Raw genomic sequence first — 19,133 nt, 5'->3', positions numbered from 1 at the left:
CGCATGCCACCGTGCCTGGCACACTGAGGCATTCATGAACCATACCCTCCCATAAATCCAAGCCATTTTCCAGTCCTCTGGTGGGATCTCAAGATGGCCAGTGTGGTGGCCTCTGAGTCCATGTGAGTGGCTTCTGATGTGCCTGTGCTCTGGAAGACCTCTATGTGGTTTGCTCCTGGATCCCACCTGCATGGGCTGTTGGTCAACCCACAGCCTGCCTGCCTGCCTCTGCCTTAGTACTGGGATTAAAGATATGCGGCACCACTGCCTAGCTTAGGCAGTTTTGTTTTGTTTTGTTTTAAAACTTAAAACCATAGTATTTTTAAGAGATTTGTTTTTTTTTTAATTTTTGTTTATACAAGTGCCTGTGGAAACCAGAAGAAAGCATTTGATCACCTGAAGCTGAATTACAGGTGATTGTGAGCCACCAGATGGGTGTTCCAAAGGAGCAGTCCGTGTGCTCTTCCTGCTAATCATCCCCTGCACCACCACACACGCACATGCACACACACCCACATGCACACACACACATGCACACACACGCACATGCACACACGCACACACATGAATGCACACACACGCATGCAGAATATTTGATATTTATCAGCAATGGCCAGCTCTGGCACTTTCTCTGTAGACCCAAGTCCTGTCTAGAGTTCAACCCTTTTATCCGGAAGAAGACATTATTTATTTTGTATGTGTGTGTGTGTGTGCACAGTGAACATGGCAGACGTCCAAGGACAGTTTGCAAGAGCAGGCTTTTTCCTAATGTAGGTCCCAGTTCACTTTGTTATAAAACAATTTACAATCTGCTATTACCCCTGTCCTGTACATTTTATTCTAATTGGTATTTTCAGCTCTGTATTTTCTGTTCTTACAACTTTTAGACAGCACTAATAATTTCTGTCTGCTTACTATTTGTGTATGTGTAGTGTGGATGTGGATGTGTTTGTGTATGCGAGTTTACATGTGTGTATGTTTATATATGAGCATTTGCATGTGTGCAGAGCCCTCAAGTTGATATTGCATACTTCCTTGATAATTCTCCACTATGCCTATCAGGTCTGTTGCTGAGCCTAGAGCTCACCAGTTCCAACCAGTCTAGGTGGCTAGTTTGCCAAGGATCTCTGTCTCTACCTCCCAAATGGTGGCTGCCTGCCTTCCTGTGACCACTATACCTTCCTGGGTTTTTCTGTGGATCCTAAACATACAAGTTCAGGCCTTCACACTTCGTGGTGTCTGCAAGCCCTTTTTCTTTTGTAGGAGTCTTTATTTGACATGTTTGGTACCTGCATTGTTTGGACTTTCCCTGGACTATGGAGCCTATTGTCCTGCCTTTTTGTGTGTCTAGTACTTCCTGTTAATGTGACATTGTAAGTGGCATTCGAGGACTACCGTCAATTCTGTTATTCTGAGCCGATGAGTATCTGTCTGCTTCTTCCCTAGTGGTGGGTTTAATGGCTGGCTGTTCACTTTGGACCTATGTGGGCATGGCTTCATGCTTTGTTGGAGCAAGTTTGTGTGTGGAAAAGCTATCTCAGTGGTGTTGCTACAACCCCAGCTACTCCTCCCACTCAGTCCTTGCCAGGCCTGGCTCCTTGCTTTATTAGATGTCTAGAGCAGGCCTCGCTTGTAGGTGGGGTCTTATTCCTAACGTGAGCCAAATGGGGCTCGTTCCTTCCTTAGCTCTCAATTGTGACCTCTCATAGCTGTTCCGTTTTAAAGCCTTGCATCAGCCTCCCGCTGGTCAGCCTGTCGTCTGCTCTGAACATGCATAGCCCTCAAACAAGGTCTCCTAGAGAACCCATGTCTAGTCCTCAGCCCGCAAAGCCACATCTCCCTCCACTCCACCCCCTTATCCTCACAGATCTCAGCCTTCTACTTGCCGCAGATTTTAATCTGCCCCTCAGCTTAATGTGACTAATTATACTCCAGCTTGATTTTGTCCCCAGGCAGAGAATGCCAGGCCCCTCCTCCGCCTGCCGTCTAGGGCTTGTTCACTTTCATGGTTGTTTCCAGCAAGGTGACCAGCTAGGCATAGACACTCTGTTGTAAGCGGTTTAGGAAGAATGAGCCTGTTTGCTAAACAGCCCCAGCTCTTGTGCCTTTGATCAGTTAGATACCAGGTTTTCTCTGGCTGCTTTGGGTTTGGAACCCAAATGATCGCCTGCCTCTCTCACTTGTGTCCTGGCGAATCTGCTGTTCAACCCTTTGGAGTTCTCTTTCTACATAGCCTAGATTTAAATTTATCTCTGGGCAAATTTTAATCATAAAGCCGGAGAATGTTTATTGTCTTGGTGTTATCATATACAGATGTGCACAGCACATACCAGGAGAACAGGTGTCTCCCTTTAGGTGGGAGAGGAGAAGGGATATGCTGGGCTGCCGTCATTTATGGCAGCGGTCAGATCACCACAGATGACCACATCCCAGCAGCACCATCGTTCACATTACCCGCCCATGCTTCTGTTAGTTACATAACTGGTTTTCTAGCTGTAATCCCCATGTCTGTGCCTAATCCTATAGGTAAGTACACTCAGTGCCATGTGCCAGACTGTTCACTACAGTGCTCCAGCCATCTCCTGCAAGACTGGAGTTAATCTTCTTGTTCTTCCAGAAGGACTTACGGGAGCAATGGTCTTTCAGCTCTTACATGTTCAAAAATGTCTGTCTACTGTTTTCACAGTTGAGTGACACTTTGGCTGGATATAAAACTCTTGAACCATCATACTCCCCTTCTGCCTGTATGAGTACTGCTCTGCTGTCTGCTGGCACACATGTAGCCCTGGAACTTTCTGATGACAGTGTCTACTGTGCCCTCATTTTCCATGTGAATTTGGGGGGTGGGGTGGCTATCAGGTCTTTCTTCACTCTTAGCCCTAATAATTTTAGAACATATCTTACTGTTGAATGCTCTTACAGCCTTTCTTTGGTCTTAGACTCTAAAACATTTATGTCAATAAATTAAAGTAGCTCTTCCATTGCCCTCCATGTTTTCTCTGGTCCATTTTAACTGTTTTGTTCTTGCTGGTGTATTTTCTAATCATCCTGCCCTCCATGCCCCATCCTCCTACATTCAAGGTCTCCACTGGTACTCTGTTCCCTTTATCTTTCTACCTTCTTCCTGAGCCCTGCCAGCTCCCACAGTGATTGGCTGCCTGGCTTCCTTTAAGAATAGCCTACTTCAGGGCTGGAGAGATGGTTCAGTGGTTAAGAGCACTGACTGCTCTTCCAGAGGTCCTGAGTTCAAATCCCAGCAACCACATGGTGGCTCACAACCATCTGTAATGAGGTCTGATGCCCTCTTCGGGTGTGTCTGAAGACAGCTGCAGTGTATCCATATACATTAAAATAAGTAAGTCTTTAAAAAACAAAAGAATAGCCTACTTCATCAAGTTGTGTTTTGTTAATGTGTAGCTAAATTGCTCCACGACTATTTCTGACTTCCATGAAAGCTATGGTTCACTTTTCCTACTTTATTTTTCCTTGTATCCCTGCACCCACCTTCCTTCCTTCCTTTTTTCCTTCCTTTTTTCCTTCCTTTTTTCCTTCCTTCCTTCTTCCTTCCTGCCTGCCTGCCTGCCTTCCTGCCTTCCTTCTTTCCTTCCTTCTTCCTTCCTTTCTTTTTAAGGCAGACTCCCATTATGCAGCCCTGGCTGATCTGAAACTCTGTATAGACCAGCTTGGCTTCAGATTCATAGAGATCACCCGGTCCTTTCCCTCCAGAGTGCTACAATTACAGGCACAGGCCCCGCCTCCTTTTCACCTTTGTGGAGGTGCATCATTGTCTGCAAAGGGTGATGCAGCCCCACTGGAAGGCACTGAAGACAGGGGGACTAACAGGAAGCTTGCTGTTCAGAGGCGGTCCCCTCACAGAGACAGAGATGTCAAGTAGCCTACAGTGTTCGGGGTAGGCGGTATAACCAAGAAAGCCCTGTTCGTGACTAGAACAAAGAGCCTAAGGCAGGCTAACTTTATAAAGGCATTTTCTTTAGCTTGAAGCTCTAGTGTTCTAAAGTTTGGGTAGCCACATTGGTCTTGCATTGGCAGGGACACGATGGGAATGGCACTGCAGAGAACATATAGAAGAATCGACCATATTGACAGACAGACAGACAGAGAAACGGGGGTCCCAGAGTCAGTGAGGAGCACATCTGTGATTTCTCCTGTCTCCTCCAGTGTTGTCTCTCTCACACTGTATCTCACTGCATTTTCTATTACAGCCTAAGAATGCTAAGACTGGACAGTGTGTAAAGAATAGAAGTTTGGGGGCAGAGAGGTAGTCAAAGGTTAATGGCTGTTCTTTCAGAGGACCCAAGTTCAATTCCTAGCACCCACATGGCAACTCTCAGGTCATCTGTCTGTACCTCCAGTCCCAGGGGATCCAGCGCCCTCTTCTGGCCTCTGTAGATGCTACATGCACATAGTGCACAGAAAAAGGTGCAGACAAAACACCCAAACACAAAAAATACAAAGGAAGACAATTTTTACTAAAAAAGTAAGGGTTTGTCTGTCTAATAGTGCTAGAGTCCAGGAGGCTCGCAGCCTACATCTGCTGAGTGCCGGTCTCAGCATGGGGACTATCCCCAGACAAGACAGGACAGGCTGCCAGCTCAGGTCTCCTCCTAGAAAAAGCCACTAATAGGCCTTGTGATTTCACATAGCCCTAGTTCCCTGCCAAATACCCCACCTTGGATAGCATTAATAGGTGAATTTGCGAATTAAGTTTCTGCCTGTGAACTCTTGAGGGACGCATTCAAACCTAGCACCCTGCCCTTCTCTTGGCTGTCCTGGAAGCCCTCCCACATCCTGAGTCGTTTTCTGCCTCTTGGTGTTATTTTTGCTAGAATTTGTATGCCATGCGCCATACGTTTCCATGGAGGTTCTGACAGGAGAAACACTGACTCTGCTATGTCTTCCACACGGAGAACCCAGGATCTGGCCCCCCAGGCTCCTCCAGGGCTGGTGTTGTCCAGGCAGCCTGAGGATCTGCACAGCACTGCCTGGTGGCCTTGTCTTGGCCTGTGGGGCTGAGAAGGAGACCAAATGCACAAGCGTGTGTAGCTGTCACAAAGCTTACGGCAGAGCCTGGACAGGACGCGGGTATTATGACCAAGGGACAGCAGAGCGTGGCCATGAGCAGTCTGATCACTCTTGCCCTGCTTGCTCTTAGGTGAAGAAGACCCATGAGCTCATCAATCCTGGAATTGCCGAGGTCACCCTCCGTCCAGATCACAGGCTCTTTGCCACAGCAGGCTGGGACCACCGCATCCGTGTGTTTCACTGGAGGACAATTAAGCCACTGGCTGTCCTGGCTTTCCACAGCGCTCCTGTGCACTGCGTGGCCTTTGCCGCTGATGGTTTGCTTGCTGCAGGGTCCAAGGACCAGCGAATCAGCGTCTGGTCACTCTACCCTTGCCCATGACTTAGCTGTGGGGCACTGCTGTCTTACTCCAGTCTTGACCCAGCACAGTGGAAGCTCTTCAGATCCCTCCAAGGACAACAAACTGTGGCCAAAGGTCTGTGAGATCCACTTTCTCTGTGAGGGTCCCTGTTCCTTTTGTGACTGTCATTCAGATGATAGACCCCTGGCACCTATCCCTTGGTAACAGGCATAGCTTACACCTGGTAGGACCAGACTAAAGATATTTGACAATAAATTTCCCATTGCCTACCTGAAGCCTTAAGGTGGGAACTTTCCACGAAGACATCCCTGTGCTCTCCCCTCAGAGTCAGAGCATTCAGATTGTCCGCTGACCAGCCTTCCTTGTGAGCTGTAGTTCTGGGTGCAGGTTCTCAGTGCTTGTCCTTGGGAGGCTGTCAGTTCCACAGTCTGCTACACCTCTGGCACATTGCCCCAGACATGTTCAGAGACTCTTGACATCCAGGGCTGAGGTCAGCATGAGGAACGGATAAAACTGGGCTCCCTAAAGAGGGAGGCAGAAAAGAGTTAATAATGGGGTGACCAAGGTGGTCAGGGAAGGAGAACTTACAGAACACAGTATAAGGCCAAATAGAAGACCAGGAAAGGAGGCTCTAGCCCCTGATAGGATAAGGTAAAGGGATAGCCTGTCTCCTAGTGAACCTGTGGGTAGCAAGGGAAAGTGCCCATGACAGGCCACAAGCCAGCCCCTCTGTAGTGCCCAGGGCACAAGCACAGCCATGTGGTGTATGGAGTAACAAGGCCTTGAGAGTCAGGAGTGAGCATAGCATATGGCTGACAGGTGAGCAGCCTCCGAGGTAGTGTTGACTGGGGGCTGGGGGTGGGGTTCCGTATAGGTGAGGAGGATGCAGCTAAGGAGTGTAGACCTCCGACCTTTCTCCTCCCATCATTGCCAGAAAGAATCCTGTGCCCCAAAGTCCTGGCATGCCCCCAAGCGCTGCCCTGCCAGGCACTGCTGACCTTAGAATCCCAGCTGCCCTTTGGCCTCCAGTCTGTAGCTAAACACTCCACATAGCCTGCTGAGGCTGATGTGGCTGTTAAAAGTGTCACACTACCACACTTCAGCCTGGTGTCCCCAAGCTGGGGAGCACACGTGGGAGGCCAGGAAAGGAGTGTGTGGTGCAGGTGAAGTGCTATCCGTGGCAGGGCCCAAGGAAGCTAGTTGGATTGGAGGTAAGTTAGTTAGACACAGTCCAAAAGGTGAGAAGCCAGGCAGGAGGAGGAATCCAGGGGTGGGAAGATGGGAATGTGGCTGGTTATGGGTGGGTCAGGAGGATGTGCCTTCGCCCCATACTGAGAGGCAGTTGCCAGGGGGAGCCCAGAATCCTCAGAGGGCTTCCTGTTTGCTCCTCTCTGCACACCTGTGAAGGATATAACCTGGTGGTAAGCTCATGCACACAGGAGGTCCTGGCTCCCGCTAAGGCCCTGGGACATTACCATAACAGCACAGCCTCCAGCTTGGACTCTCTAAATGGAGTGGTGATCATTAGCTGCCACGTGGTGGGAACGCTCGGAACAGGCTATGAATTGGGAGCCACCCTCAGCAGAACCTGACTGGTGGAGCTCTGTAACAGGCTGGCTTTCCTGGAGTCTCTAGAAATGGCATGGACCAACTTAGTCTACATGGGCAGAAGCATGTAGACCTAGTGAGCAGGCTGACCCAGGTCATAGGCATAGTCTTCTTCACTCCCTTTGAAGGAAGTACCAGCCAGATACTGCTCATCCTTCTCCCAGACTCCCTCAGGGGGCCTGCCACCTATCTTATTACCCTGGGGTGGGGGTGGAGGGCATGGGTAGGTTGGTTGCAGGGAAATCGGTGAGTCCATCTATGAGTGGGAAAGATAACCCAGTTCTTGTCTGTTCCCAAACCCTGCTGTGATACCCAGGCAGCACAGAGCAATGCTGCCCTGTGGAATGCTCCAGTTGTCTTTTACCAGTGCTTTTGGAGATGACCTCAAGCCTGTATAGATCAATATGGCTGCTTCAGAAAGCCTCATCTCACACAAGTTCTGCCAAATCTTACCCACCCCTTCACTGGGAGGTGGTCACCAGTGCGCACCTGTCCATAGGTTTTCTCGGCTACTCCTGTACATGAATGGTGTGTAGCCATTTCCTCCAAAGCGGAGCAGCCTTTCCTCCCTCAAAGGGAGGAGGCTTATAAGACTCAGTTCTGAGGCTCTCAGAGCCCTTGCCCAGAGTTACAAAGGCAGTAGCAATTGCTGGGGAGAGAACACTCCCCAGTGGACTTCCTGTAAGCTAGGCCAGGAGCTCCAGGGAAACAGCTTCTGTAAGAGATCCCCAGGACTAGCCTGGGTGATCTCAGCTCCCTTGGAGCCACCTATGCTCCCTAAAGTTACCCCAATAAAGTCATTGGTTCACGAAACTGGACTTGCATTTTGGAGGGGGGAGCTGTCATCTGTGTCCTATCTGGGGTGTGTGTTCATGTCTCCCCAGGAAGAGATACAACACAGGGAATGGGCCATGGGAGGACCTTCATCTGCCCATGCTGTGCTCTGGATGCCCCCCCACTCCCCACCCCCACTCCCATTGCTGGGAGCTCTGTGGATCCAACCCTGTGGTTTCTTCTCAGTGCCCAAATGACTACTCAGGCAGCTAGAACTGTTTTCTTTCTTTGATTTCCTTTAGGAGTCATTTTAAATTACACCATCCACATCGGCTAAGCCATTGAGGCCTCCATGAAAGTTGTCCCTGTCTCTGAGTAAACAAGCAACTTCCTGTCAGCTACAGTGGAGGAGTCACACAGAAAGGAAGTGTGACCCAGAAGTAACACCTGAGGTTTCCTGGATAAACTGCGCACATTCCCAGAACAAGCCTGGGGGGGCTGTAGCTCCTTGGAGCAGCATAGCCCAGACCAGTAGGCAAGGGTGCTCGTCCCCTCAGACATTCCCCAGACCAGCTGGCCAGTCACCTGAAAGACAGACAGACCCCATTGCTGCCTCTCCAGCGGCTGTCCACACGTCCTTTTGCATCATGGGAGGCCACTCAGCCAAAGAAAACCAGTGCTGGAAACGGTGGCAGGGCATCCCGTCTCAGTGCTGAGTCTGAGTCGCTGTATTCAGCCACAACATCCTTTCCATTTTGCTTACCTTTGTAGCGCAGGCTGCCCTGGAACTCCTCCTGTCTCTATTTCCCCGGTGCGTGGGATGACCTGAGTCTACCTCCGTACCTACTGCTGTACCTTCTTACTGGATATTTCCTTGAGTCAGGAGCACAAGCATGAGAAGTGGTGGGAGGATCCTTTTCTGTCCCCGTGAGACCCTGTGGCTGCTGAGCAGGGCTCTGAGCTCCGGGGAGGTTTCCCCAAGGCCTGCCTGTGTCCCTCTGTCTGGCACACGGGGCAGCCTTGAGATTGTCCGCTTGGTTACTTTGGTAGCTCAGTCTAAGGACTGGATGTAGAGCCTGTGAGCTCTACCAGAGATGCCCAGCAGCTCTGGCTGATGCATCGAACCCATAAGACTCACAGGGACTTAAGCCCTCGGCATTGTGGCGTGAACACCTGAATAGATTTTGCCTTTGGACCTTTGGATACCCACTCTTTTCCTGATTCACAGCTACTCTGTGAGACAGCATTGACTGTCATCTACTACAGGTAGTCAGCACCTACTCAGCCTGTACTGCTACCCAGGCCCCTGTAGGACAGGTGACCCTGGAGCCCAGTCTGTTCCCGGATAACTTAGCGTGCTGGCTGCCTGGTTGTTTTGTTTGTCAACTTGACACTTTCATCCGGGAAGGATTCTTAAACTGAGACGATGCCTTTATAAGGCAAGTCTGCCCGGCACATTCTTGGTTAGTGATTGATTCAGGTGGGACCCCTGGTTCCTAAATTGTATAACGAAGCAGGCTGAGCAAGCCAGGGGGAGCAAGCCGATAAGCAGCAGTGGCTGCCTCCGGGTTCCTGCCTTCAGTTCCTGCCCTGACTTCCCTCTGTGACATGAGAGTTATAAGGTGAAATAAGCCCTTTCCTCCCCATGCTGCTGTAGTCATGTTTTCTCCAAGCAAAGGAAACTCCAGGACAATTAGGATCACAGGTAGTGTGGAACTCCAGCCTGGGGATAAGCTAGACAGGCTGCATCTGGATTCAGCCCTGGATGCTGAGGTTATCAGAGGCACTGAGATTAGCCAAGGACAACTGGCAGCACAGTGTGCAGAGAAGCCAGTGCCCAGGGCTTTGCTGAAGTGCAGTGCACGTCTCCATGCTTCCCAGGAGTGAACGGAGTTCACTGAGGTGTACCCCACCTGTGTCTGCCAAGAAGCCACAGAACTCCCTCTGCACAAAAGGACTGTTTGCACAGAGAGAAAATATCCCTCTGGGGCTCTACAGAAATGCTTGATTCTCAACCAGGTATAACTTCATGCAGAACCCCACCATGACAGACAGCAGGCTGGCATTAATGACACCATTAAAGCTGAACTTGCTGTATATTTGTGTCTCACACAAACAAGGCGTAGAACCACCAGCCCCACCAGCTTTGGGAAAGGCATGTTGCTGCAGGGTCTGCCAGGCCCGCCTCTGCTGTGAGGCCTCAGCCTGCAACCTCACCCCATCCCCCACAGGTGCTCAGCGGTTGCCTGAGGACTAGGGAAGTCTCTTGGCAGCTTGGCAGAGGAGCTCTCCTAATACTATGTTGGCTCCAGAAGGTCAGCAAGCCATTCTGGCCTTCAGGGAGGCTTGTGAGCAAGACAGGAAGGCAGTGTCTGGGCAGGATGGATAGATGGAAGGTGCGGATGTCTCACCAGGTAGACTGGTGGACTGTACGGGAAGGATCGCTCAGCTCTGCTCAAGGAACATGTAACCCACAGCATTTGGCTAATAGTGTCAAGCTGAAATTAGCAGCAAGCACTCACTTCTGGTGAGTGTGGAATCCTACATCACCAGGAAGAGAAGGCAGAAAAGGGCCACAAGTTCGAAGTGAGCCTGGACTATGCAACAAGATAATCCTGTCACCGACAGACAGACAGACGGACAGACAGACAAAGTAAAGAACCAAGTATTGTGGCACATGCCTTTAATCCTAGCACTTGAGAGGCAAGAGGATCTCTGCGAAGGCAACCATGACTGCATAGTGAGTTTCAGGCCATGTGCTGAATGGAAAGTAAATAATGTCAGTGAGAAGAATGAAATAAGCAGCCTGCTTTCATAGCTCACCCTTGTCGGGATAGGGGAAGGGAGCAACACGCCCAACCCCTGTCAGGGAGGGACCTGGGGGAATTGGCACGCCCAAACTTTGCTGCCCTGGGCACTGTCTACAGCCATCCAGTTTGTTTCCCACAGTTGCCCTATGATATCCAATCAGGGATGGCAGAGCCCAGAGCCACAGCCAGTATTTAAAGAGAATGTATATCAGCCTTCACTGTAAATACCCACCTCTACTACGTACGTGCCTGGCTGAGGCTATCAAGCACTCTGTTTCTCACAGTGACTGGTCATCTCTGGGGCTTCTGCATGGACCTGAGGGGCCTGAGCACAGTCCAGATAGCAGATAGCACACTAGGAACTTTCACTCAAATGGGGAAATCTGACCTGTAGGAACAATTGTAAGGCATTTACCCAGGGCACAGGCCAGAGATACTCCACTCAGTGTTTGCAAACAGACTGTTGCAGAATTGGGCCATTTTTCTTCGCATGTCAGTCACTATTGCTGGATAATAAACGGATGGGGGTAACAGCTGTCTGTTTTCTTCTGGTCAGGGGACCAAGAGGAGCTGGACCATGGGATTTATCTCTGCCACAAAGCAGTCACATGACCCAAGTATCTACTCTCCCTCCTTAACCTCCAGCTTCATGTATGTATCTGGCCCACTCATTGGCAGGGGCCCCCAGAGGCTGGTAACAGGAGAATTGTACAAACCGTCTGTGCCTTTCTTTCTCAGTGAAATTGTCTCGGGAGAGTTAAATTTCTTACATGGAGTCTGCCAGAGCAAATCCAACAGGCCAGGAGTAACCCAGCACTCTCTAAGATATGCGTGCTCAGGGCAGCCTGAACCACGTAGGATACTTGTCTTACTCCCTGTTTTACTGCTGTGAAGAGACACCTCGGCCAAGGCAACAAGAAAGCATTGCACTGGGGGCTCATTTACAGTCTCATTGTCTTAGTTCATTAACACGGCAGGGAGCATAGTGCTGGAGCAATAGCTGAGAAGTACATCCTAACACACACACACACACACACACACACACACACACACACACACACACACACACATACACACACCACGGGATGGGGGGAGACTGAGAGTGGATCTGGCATGGGTTTTTGAAACCTTAAAGCTCACCCCCAGTGACATACTTCCTCCAACAAGGCCATACCCCCTAATCCTTCTAATCCTTTCAAATGACCAAGCATTCAAATATATGAGCCCATGGGGACCATTCTCATTCAAACCACCACATTCCATTCCTCAGCCCCTATAGGCTTGTAACCATATCAATGCAAAAATGCATTCAGTTTAACTTCAAAAGTCTCCATAGACTATCACAGTATCAATACTGTTTAAAAGTCCAAAATCGGGGTTGGGGATTTAGCTCAGTGGTAGAGCACTTGCCTAGCAAGCGCAAGGCCCTGGGTTCGGTCCCCAGCTCAAAAAAAAAAAAAAAAAGAAAGAAAAAAAAGTCCAAAATCTCTGAGACTCACTGTAAAAATAAAAATCAAAATGCAAATCACATACTTTCAACATACACTGGCACAGAATGTACATTACCATTCCAAAAGGAAGCACAGAAGAATACATTGGACCAAAACAAGGCTAAAACCCAGGGCAAACTCCAAATTCTGCATCTCCATGTCTGATGTCAAAGTACTCTTCAGATCTCCAATCCCATTCAGCTTTGTTGAATGACATACCACCACCCACCCACCCCCGGTCTCTGGTTCCACTTCCTGTTAGCCACTTCCTTTCGCAGGTGTCCCATGACTGACAGTGCCTTGGGGTCTCTGACACAATCCAGGCTTCATCTTCACAGCCTCACTAAAAGACCTCTCTGGGCCTCCATGCCTGGACACCCCTGAAACGTGCCCAGCCTCGGTGGCCTTCTTTAGTCACAGAGGGATGTTTCACAAACTCTCGTATCCTTGAGTCTAAAGCCAGAGCCATGTGGCTGAGCCTGACAAGCTCTGTGGCTTGATAGGGCCAGAAACTGGTCTCCCTTTCCAGTTATGTGTGTAAAAGCTTTCTGTTGTTGATGGTCTCCTTCACTGCTTAAGATTTCCTTTAATTCCTTTCCACAGTAGGAAACTTATCTGGGTGGGGTCTTGACATGAGGTCACCACTCACTTTATTCCAATAGCATCAGGCTTTTCTTTAAACTTTTCATGTCTTGGAGCTCAATACTCGGTTCCAATAAGACATTTCCTGATGTCCCCTTTCTTCTCACACTTCTTTTTTGTCTGTACTTTTGTTTTTTGTACTTTAATTTATCCAGCCTGCTCCTTTTCATCATAGATCTGCACAAGAGTGATTACAAAAAACCCCACAAACATCGTCAAAACTAAGCTATCTTGAAATCTCCTCTTCCAAAACCATGAATTCAAAACTAATTCAGCTTCAGGCAGACTTGTAGGGCAAGGGTAAAAAGCAGCCACATTCTTTGCCAAAATATCCCATGAATGGTCTCTAGGCCACTTACTAATACTCTTCCTCCCTTCTGAAATGTCTTGAGCTGGGTCATTATAATTAACATTGTCCTCAGCACCACTATCTCCCATGTTCCTACCAGTGTGGCCCCATAAGCTTCACTTAAAGTGTTCAATTGTTTTCCTAATCCAGAGTCTTAAAGCCTACACCATGCCAAGAAGCAGCATAGTCAGGCCTGTCGCACCAATACCCTGCTCCCTGTACCAACTTCTGCCTTAGTCACTGTTCTTCTGTGTCTGTGACGAGACACCATGACCAAGGCAACTCTTATACAAGAAAGCATTTAGCTGGGGGCTTGTTTACAACTTTTTACGTTATCATCATGGTAGTAAGCATGGTGCTGGAGCAGTAGCTAAGAACTACATCCTGAGATGCAGATACAGACAGACAGACAGAGACTGGACCTGTCGTGGGCTTTGAAACTTAAAAGCCCATCCCTAGTGACACGATCCTTCCAACAAGACCATACTTCCTAATCCTTATAAACCTTTTAAATGGCGCCACTCTCTGGTGACCAGGCATTCAAATATACGAGTCTGTAGGGGCCATTGTTATTGAAACCACACAATACTGTCCCAAAAAACAATCAACAAACAAACAAACGAAAAAGCTTGGGCCAGATGTGGTAGCACATGCCTGTAATCCCAACACAATGAATAGTGAAGCAGAAAGATTGCATTCGAATTCAAGGCCAACTTGATCTACACAGCAAGTTTCAGACCAGCCAAGGCCACATTGTGAGACCGTATCTTAAAAAGAAAAGAAAAAGAAAATAGAAAAAAAAAACAAAAAACAAAATCTTAGCCTGCAGATACAGCTCATTGGTAAAGCTGGTCCAGTGTGCCCAAGGCCCTGACTTCCATCATAGATACATAAAAACAAAGAAAAGTACAAGTTGGCCAGACATGGTGGTACACACCTTTAATCCCAGCATTCAGGTAGCAGAGGCAGGCAGGTCTCTGTGAGTTTGAGGCTAGCCTAGTCTACATATCAACTTCCAGACCAACCAGGTTTACAAAGAAAGACCCTGTCCAAAACAAACAAACAAACAAACAAAAACAAAAGTGCACAAGTCGTGTTTGTTTTCTGTAATGTTTTCGGGAGATGAAGCTGTGGCAAGAGAATCTCAATTTTGAGCTAACCAGCCTGCACAGTAACAGCTACTGAGAGCAGGGGACTTGTGTTTGGGTATTTTTGATTGATGCTTGGTTGGTAGGCACTCAGCCCCAGCTACATCATGTCCATGTGCTTCAATGTCAGGACAAGTTTACAGTTTTGCATCCACAGCACCTGGACATGAACACCCTGTTTAGTCAGCCCATGGCTGGATAGAGGGCTGCTAATCGTGCAACATACTAACTCAGGGCATTCACTGATTATCTGGCATGGTATGAGTGAGATGTCACCCATAGCCCTGGGCATTTGAATACCTGGTCCTCTCACCTATCTTATCTATTTCAGTGTTAAACAAAGGCGTCACTCATAGTCCCCTTTCAGTAGCTTGTCCTTCTAGCACTACAGGCCCTGAGATATTGAAAGGTTGGCACTTGATTAAGTGATGGAGGCCCTGCCCAGCATTCATTATTATTATTATTCCAAACACACCGTGAACCTCAAGTAAAGGGGCTGGGAGGATGAGGGATGGCTTGGTTCATTTTCTGTTGCTGTAACAAAATAGTAGAGACAAGACAGGTTATATAGAGACTGGAGAGATGGCCTGGTAGTTAAGAGCACTGGCTGCTCTTCCAGAGGACCCAGTTTCACTTCCTAGCACCCACGTGGCAGTTCACAACTGCCTGTAACTCCTCTCCCAAGGGATCTGATACCCTCATAGAGACATATATACAGTCAAAATAGCAATGTACATAAAATTTAAAAAATAATTTTTAAAAAAAGACATTATATAGAAAAGAGGCTGGCAAATCCAAGATTATATAACCACATCTAGCTGGTCTTGTGTTAACTTCAAGTCATGGCACAGGGTGGACCCCATGCAGCAATGCCAGAGGCAGAGCGGGCTGCAGCCTCCCTTCCCTGATGCTCTCGCTCCTGCAGAGAGCACCGATCTTCCCAGACAGGAGCTGCCCATATCAGCAGGATGCCTGTCAGTCTGGGGAGACAAACGGTGTTCATCTTATAGCGGGAGAGGAGGGAAAGGAGATACATCAGCAAGAGGCTGAAATGAGAGGAAGAGGCCAGGCCAATTCTTTATGCACAAGAGAAACTGCATTTCATCCTCTGTTACCATCCAGTTTGTGAGTTTTGACAAGTGTGTTTGTTTGTGTGTGTTTGTTTGTGTGTGTGTGTGTGTGTGTGACTGTGAGAGAGAGAGACAGAGAGACACACACAGAGAGAGAGAGAGAGACAGAGAGAGAGAGAGAGAGAGAGGGGAGAGGTTCGCTCATGTTGGTATACGACCAGAAACCACACACACACACACACACACACACACACACACACACACACACACACACACACCTGATCTGTTCCTCAGTCTCCTCTCATCTTTGAGTGGCAGAGTCTTTCCCTGACCCCTGAGCTCATGCATATTCATGCATACAGCCAAGCCAGTGACCCAGGGCTCATCCTACTCCACTTCACTGGTGCTGGGGTCCAGGCATGCACTGCTGCTTTCCACTTGGCTTCTGGAGCTCAAAGTCTGCCTGTGCAGCAAGCACTTTATTGACTGAGCCATTGCCCCAGTTTTGACAAGGTTTTAACAAAAGTTCCATTACCCAATCAAATCATCCCACCCTGTCGTGGCTGGCCTTTCCCACGCCTGCAGCCCTTGGCACAAGCTGAGCCTCGCCGTGGCTTGGCCCTTTCTGCGTGGCACGTAAGTGGAGTCCTGCAGCAGTGCCACCCAGGCCTGGCTCCTTGACTCAGCACCATGGCTGGAGCCTCCTGGAATCACCTTCATCAGCACTTGTTCCTTTTTCATGGCTGAGTTGTTTTCCATCACAGTCACCTCACTGCTGCCACAGACACCTGGGTTTTGCCCTGGGTTGGACAGGGGCTGCTCTGGCTCTTGAGCACATATCTCTGTATGTCCGTCCTCCCTCTTTATAGACGTACTTGCTCCAAGTCTCAGCTGCCATTCGACTTGCCAGCTAGTCTACTACAGACTGGGCACAGCCAGAACAAGGAGTGTCGCTGATCCACTTAGCTGTGATGCTCAGTGCTGCAGGAGGGAACTGAGAGCCAGACACCACCAGGCCTCAGGTGGCCAGGAGCTGAGGTGCGTATGAGAGTTTTGCCTACATGTATGTGTATGCACAACTAGTGTGCCTGGTGCCCACAGAGGTCAGAAGAGGACCTCAGATCCCCTGGGATGGTTGTGAGGCACCATGTGGGCGTTGGGATCCCCTGGAAGAGGACCCAGTGTTCCTAACCACTGAGCCATCTCTCCAGACCTGACTGCCTCTTATACCTGTCATCACATAGTACTTGTCTAACCACGGATGATGCCAGCTATGAACACGGGTGCGCACGTACTTGGTGGATCCCCTCTCTCAGTTGTTTTGAGGGTGACCCAAGGAGTGGACTTGCTAGATCACGTGCTTGAACCATGTTGAAGCTATGTCTTCCCCGAAGCCGCTCTCTGTCCTCCTGCACCTGACACACAGGAGAGCTTCGACCCCTGTGCTCCTTCAGCTTCTTTATTTCTCTTATTACAGAGTCTCACTATGTAGCTCAGGCTGGTGTCAGACTTGTGCCAATCCTTCTGCCTCAGCCTTGCAAATTGGAATCACAGGTGTGAGCCACCGCAGCTGGCTTTTTGGATTTGTTTCTGTTTTTGCAGAACTGGGCATTGAATTCATTGTTTCTCGGGTATCAGGCATGAGTCTACCACTGACCTACACTCTCGGCTTAGCTGCAGTTGCTAGTTTGTTTCTTTGTTTGTTTGTTTCTTTGTTTGTTTTTAAGAATATCAGTCTTGGGGCTGGAGAGATGGCTCAGCGGTTAAGAGCACTGGCTGTTCTTCCAGAGGTCCTGAGTTCAATTCCCAGCAAACACATGGTGGCTCACAACCATCTGTAATGGGATCCGATGCCCTCTTCTGGAGTGTCTGAAGACAGCTACAGTGTGCCCATGTAAATAAAATAAACAAATTTTAAGGAAAAGAAAAAAGAATATCAGTCTTAAGCTGAAGAGTGGTGCCACACACTTTTAACCTCCAACACTCAGGAGGCAGAGATAACTCTAAGTTCAAGGCCAGCCTGGTCTACAGAAAGAGAGTTCCAGGACAGCCAAGGCTACCCAGAGAAATCCTGTCTCAAAAACCAAACCAACCAAACAAGAACAACCGACTTTGTGAGATGGTGAGTGTCTCACTGTAGCTTAGCCCAGACTTTCTGTTAGTGTATGCCGGCCTTCATGATTGGAAGACTGCCTTCCAATCGGCTGACCGACTGACCGGTGCTGGAGGGAAACCAGGTACCAAGAACCAGGGGACAGTTCCTGGGGACAGCCTGAGACTGAGCAGTTGATAGGCCACAGGCAGGAGCCAGAGCCTGGTCCTCTGGAGGCCACACCCTGCCGAGCTATTGGCCAGCAGCCTGTAATAGAAGCAGCACTGTGTTTGGCCTCTGGGTGCAACAGCCCTTTGACAGCTTCTTGGGCTGGGAGAGACACAAGCAGTCCCTGTGAGGTGGGCTCTGACTGTGGGCTTGACTCCTCCTGTGAAGACTCCTGCTTCAGAAAAGCTAGCCCACCCTGACAGGACAGGAGCAGCAGGATTGGGATCTGTCCCCAAGTGTACCAGGCTGTTTCTACCCACCAGAGCAGCCCACCAACCTCAGCTTACAGGAAAGGATTCTATTGTACCCCCCTTGGAGTGGAATTGGGGTCTCAGGGTGAGGGTCTAATGCATAGCCTGCTCAGTGTGCCCTCTCAGGAGCCTGGGGTGCTGCCATCGACAGCCTCTCTGTGTGATTATAACTCAAGGGGAGATGTCTCTCAGGGATCTAAGAGTTTATATATTATTGCTATTATAAAAGTTAGGTGTGGAAGGCAGGGTGCTGCCAGGAGCCGGGGCCAGAAAGGCAGGAAGAGTAGGGAATATGGGGTATGTGCAGGGAGAGACCAATAGAAGACACAAGCCTGTGTCCTGTCTCAGACAGGTGGAAACATTGTGGGGCCAAGCCTGACAGGGTCTGCAGGGTAGATTCTGGGCTGGCCCAAAGTCCAGGGATGGAGCAGGGGTAGTGGAAGGGGAGTGGAATTAGCACCTTAACTGGCGAATGAAACTGATAAAGGTTGTTGCAGCCCCATCCCTCACAATTAAGAGCACAGCTTAATTCCTCTGTGTGAGCTTACGGCCCCTCCCCCGCTCTGGGCTGCTGTTAGCACAATACCTTTGCCCCTGCTGGTTCCCACACACAGACCTGGCAGCGTTACACAGACACGGAGTCTCCAGACTTCATCTGAGGAGCCCATCTGGTTTGAAGCAATACAACAAGCAGGAAGGGGAGCCGAATCAAAGGCTTGATGTGTGGTTAGGGAAAGGCAAAGAGTGAGACGCACTGCCAGAAGAGGAAGACTCCATCCGCCTGCAGGCCTGGGGCCCAGTCTCTACTTGCTCTGGGCTAGACCCACAAAAGGATGTGAGGTGGCTGGAAAGATACAGGAGGAGGAGCGGGGTAAAACATGAGTGTCCTGGTGCCCAGAATCCACATGAACCCTACATTTACACAGACCCAGCCTCACCACAGCACAAAGGGGAAACTGAGGCACACAGCCCAATCAAAGCAGTCTCGCTGGCCTCATGCCTGCCAATGCTACGCTGGCCTTGCTCCACCCCCACTTTGATCTGTAGTTCACCTAGAGGTAGGTGTCTCATCCTCCACACTCATCACAGAAATCCCACACACTCCCGATGGCCCCCACTGGGGCTGGGGGCTGGAGTTGCAGACCAGCTGGGGTCTCTGCCTGTCAGCACCACTCTAGGCACCCCTCAGCAGTTTCCTCTGCGTGCCAAATGTTTCCCTGAGAAAAGACCCAAGGCAGCACGGTGCTCCCACTTACCCTTAGGAAA

The 19,133-nt window shown here is 49.5% G+C and overlaps 1 protein-coding gene across 3 annotated transcripts in view; it reads left to right on the top strand.

The window, feature by feature from the left end:
• Gnb1l (G protein subunit beta 1 like) overlaps window positions 1-7,826 on the top strand; it is a 73,900-nt gene extending 66,074 nt beyond the window's left edge. For all 3 annotated transcript variants that reach the window (NM_001398877.1, XM_087576873.1, XM_087576874.1), the window contains 1 exon segment: window positions 5,174-7,826. In NM_001398877.1, the coding sequence (NP_001385806.1) occupies window positions 5,174-5,425 (252 nt within the window). In that variant the 3' untranslated portion in view covers window positions 5,426-7,826.
• Window positions 7,827-19,133: the final 11,307 nt, after the last annotated feature.

The sequence above is a fragment of the Rattus norvegicus genome, chromosome 11 (assembly GCF_021556685.1).
Source record: "Rattus norvegicus strain SHRSP/BbbUtx chromosome 11, alternate assembly SHRSP_T2T, whole genome shotgun sequence".
Lineage (NCBI taxonomy): Eukaryota > Metazoa > Chordata > Mammalia > Rodentia > Muridae > Rattus > Rattus norvegicus.
This window is presented reverse-complemented; position numbering and strand designations above follow the sequence as displayed.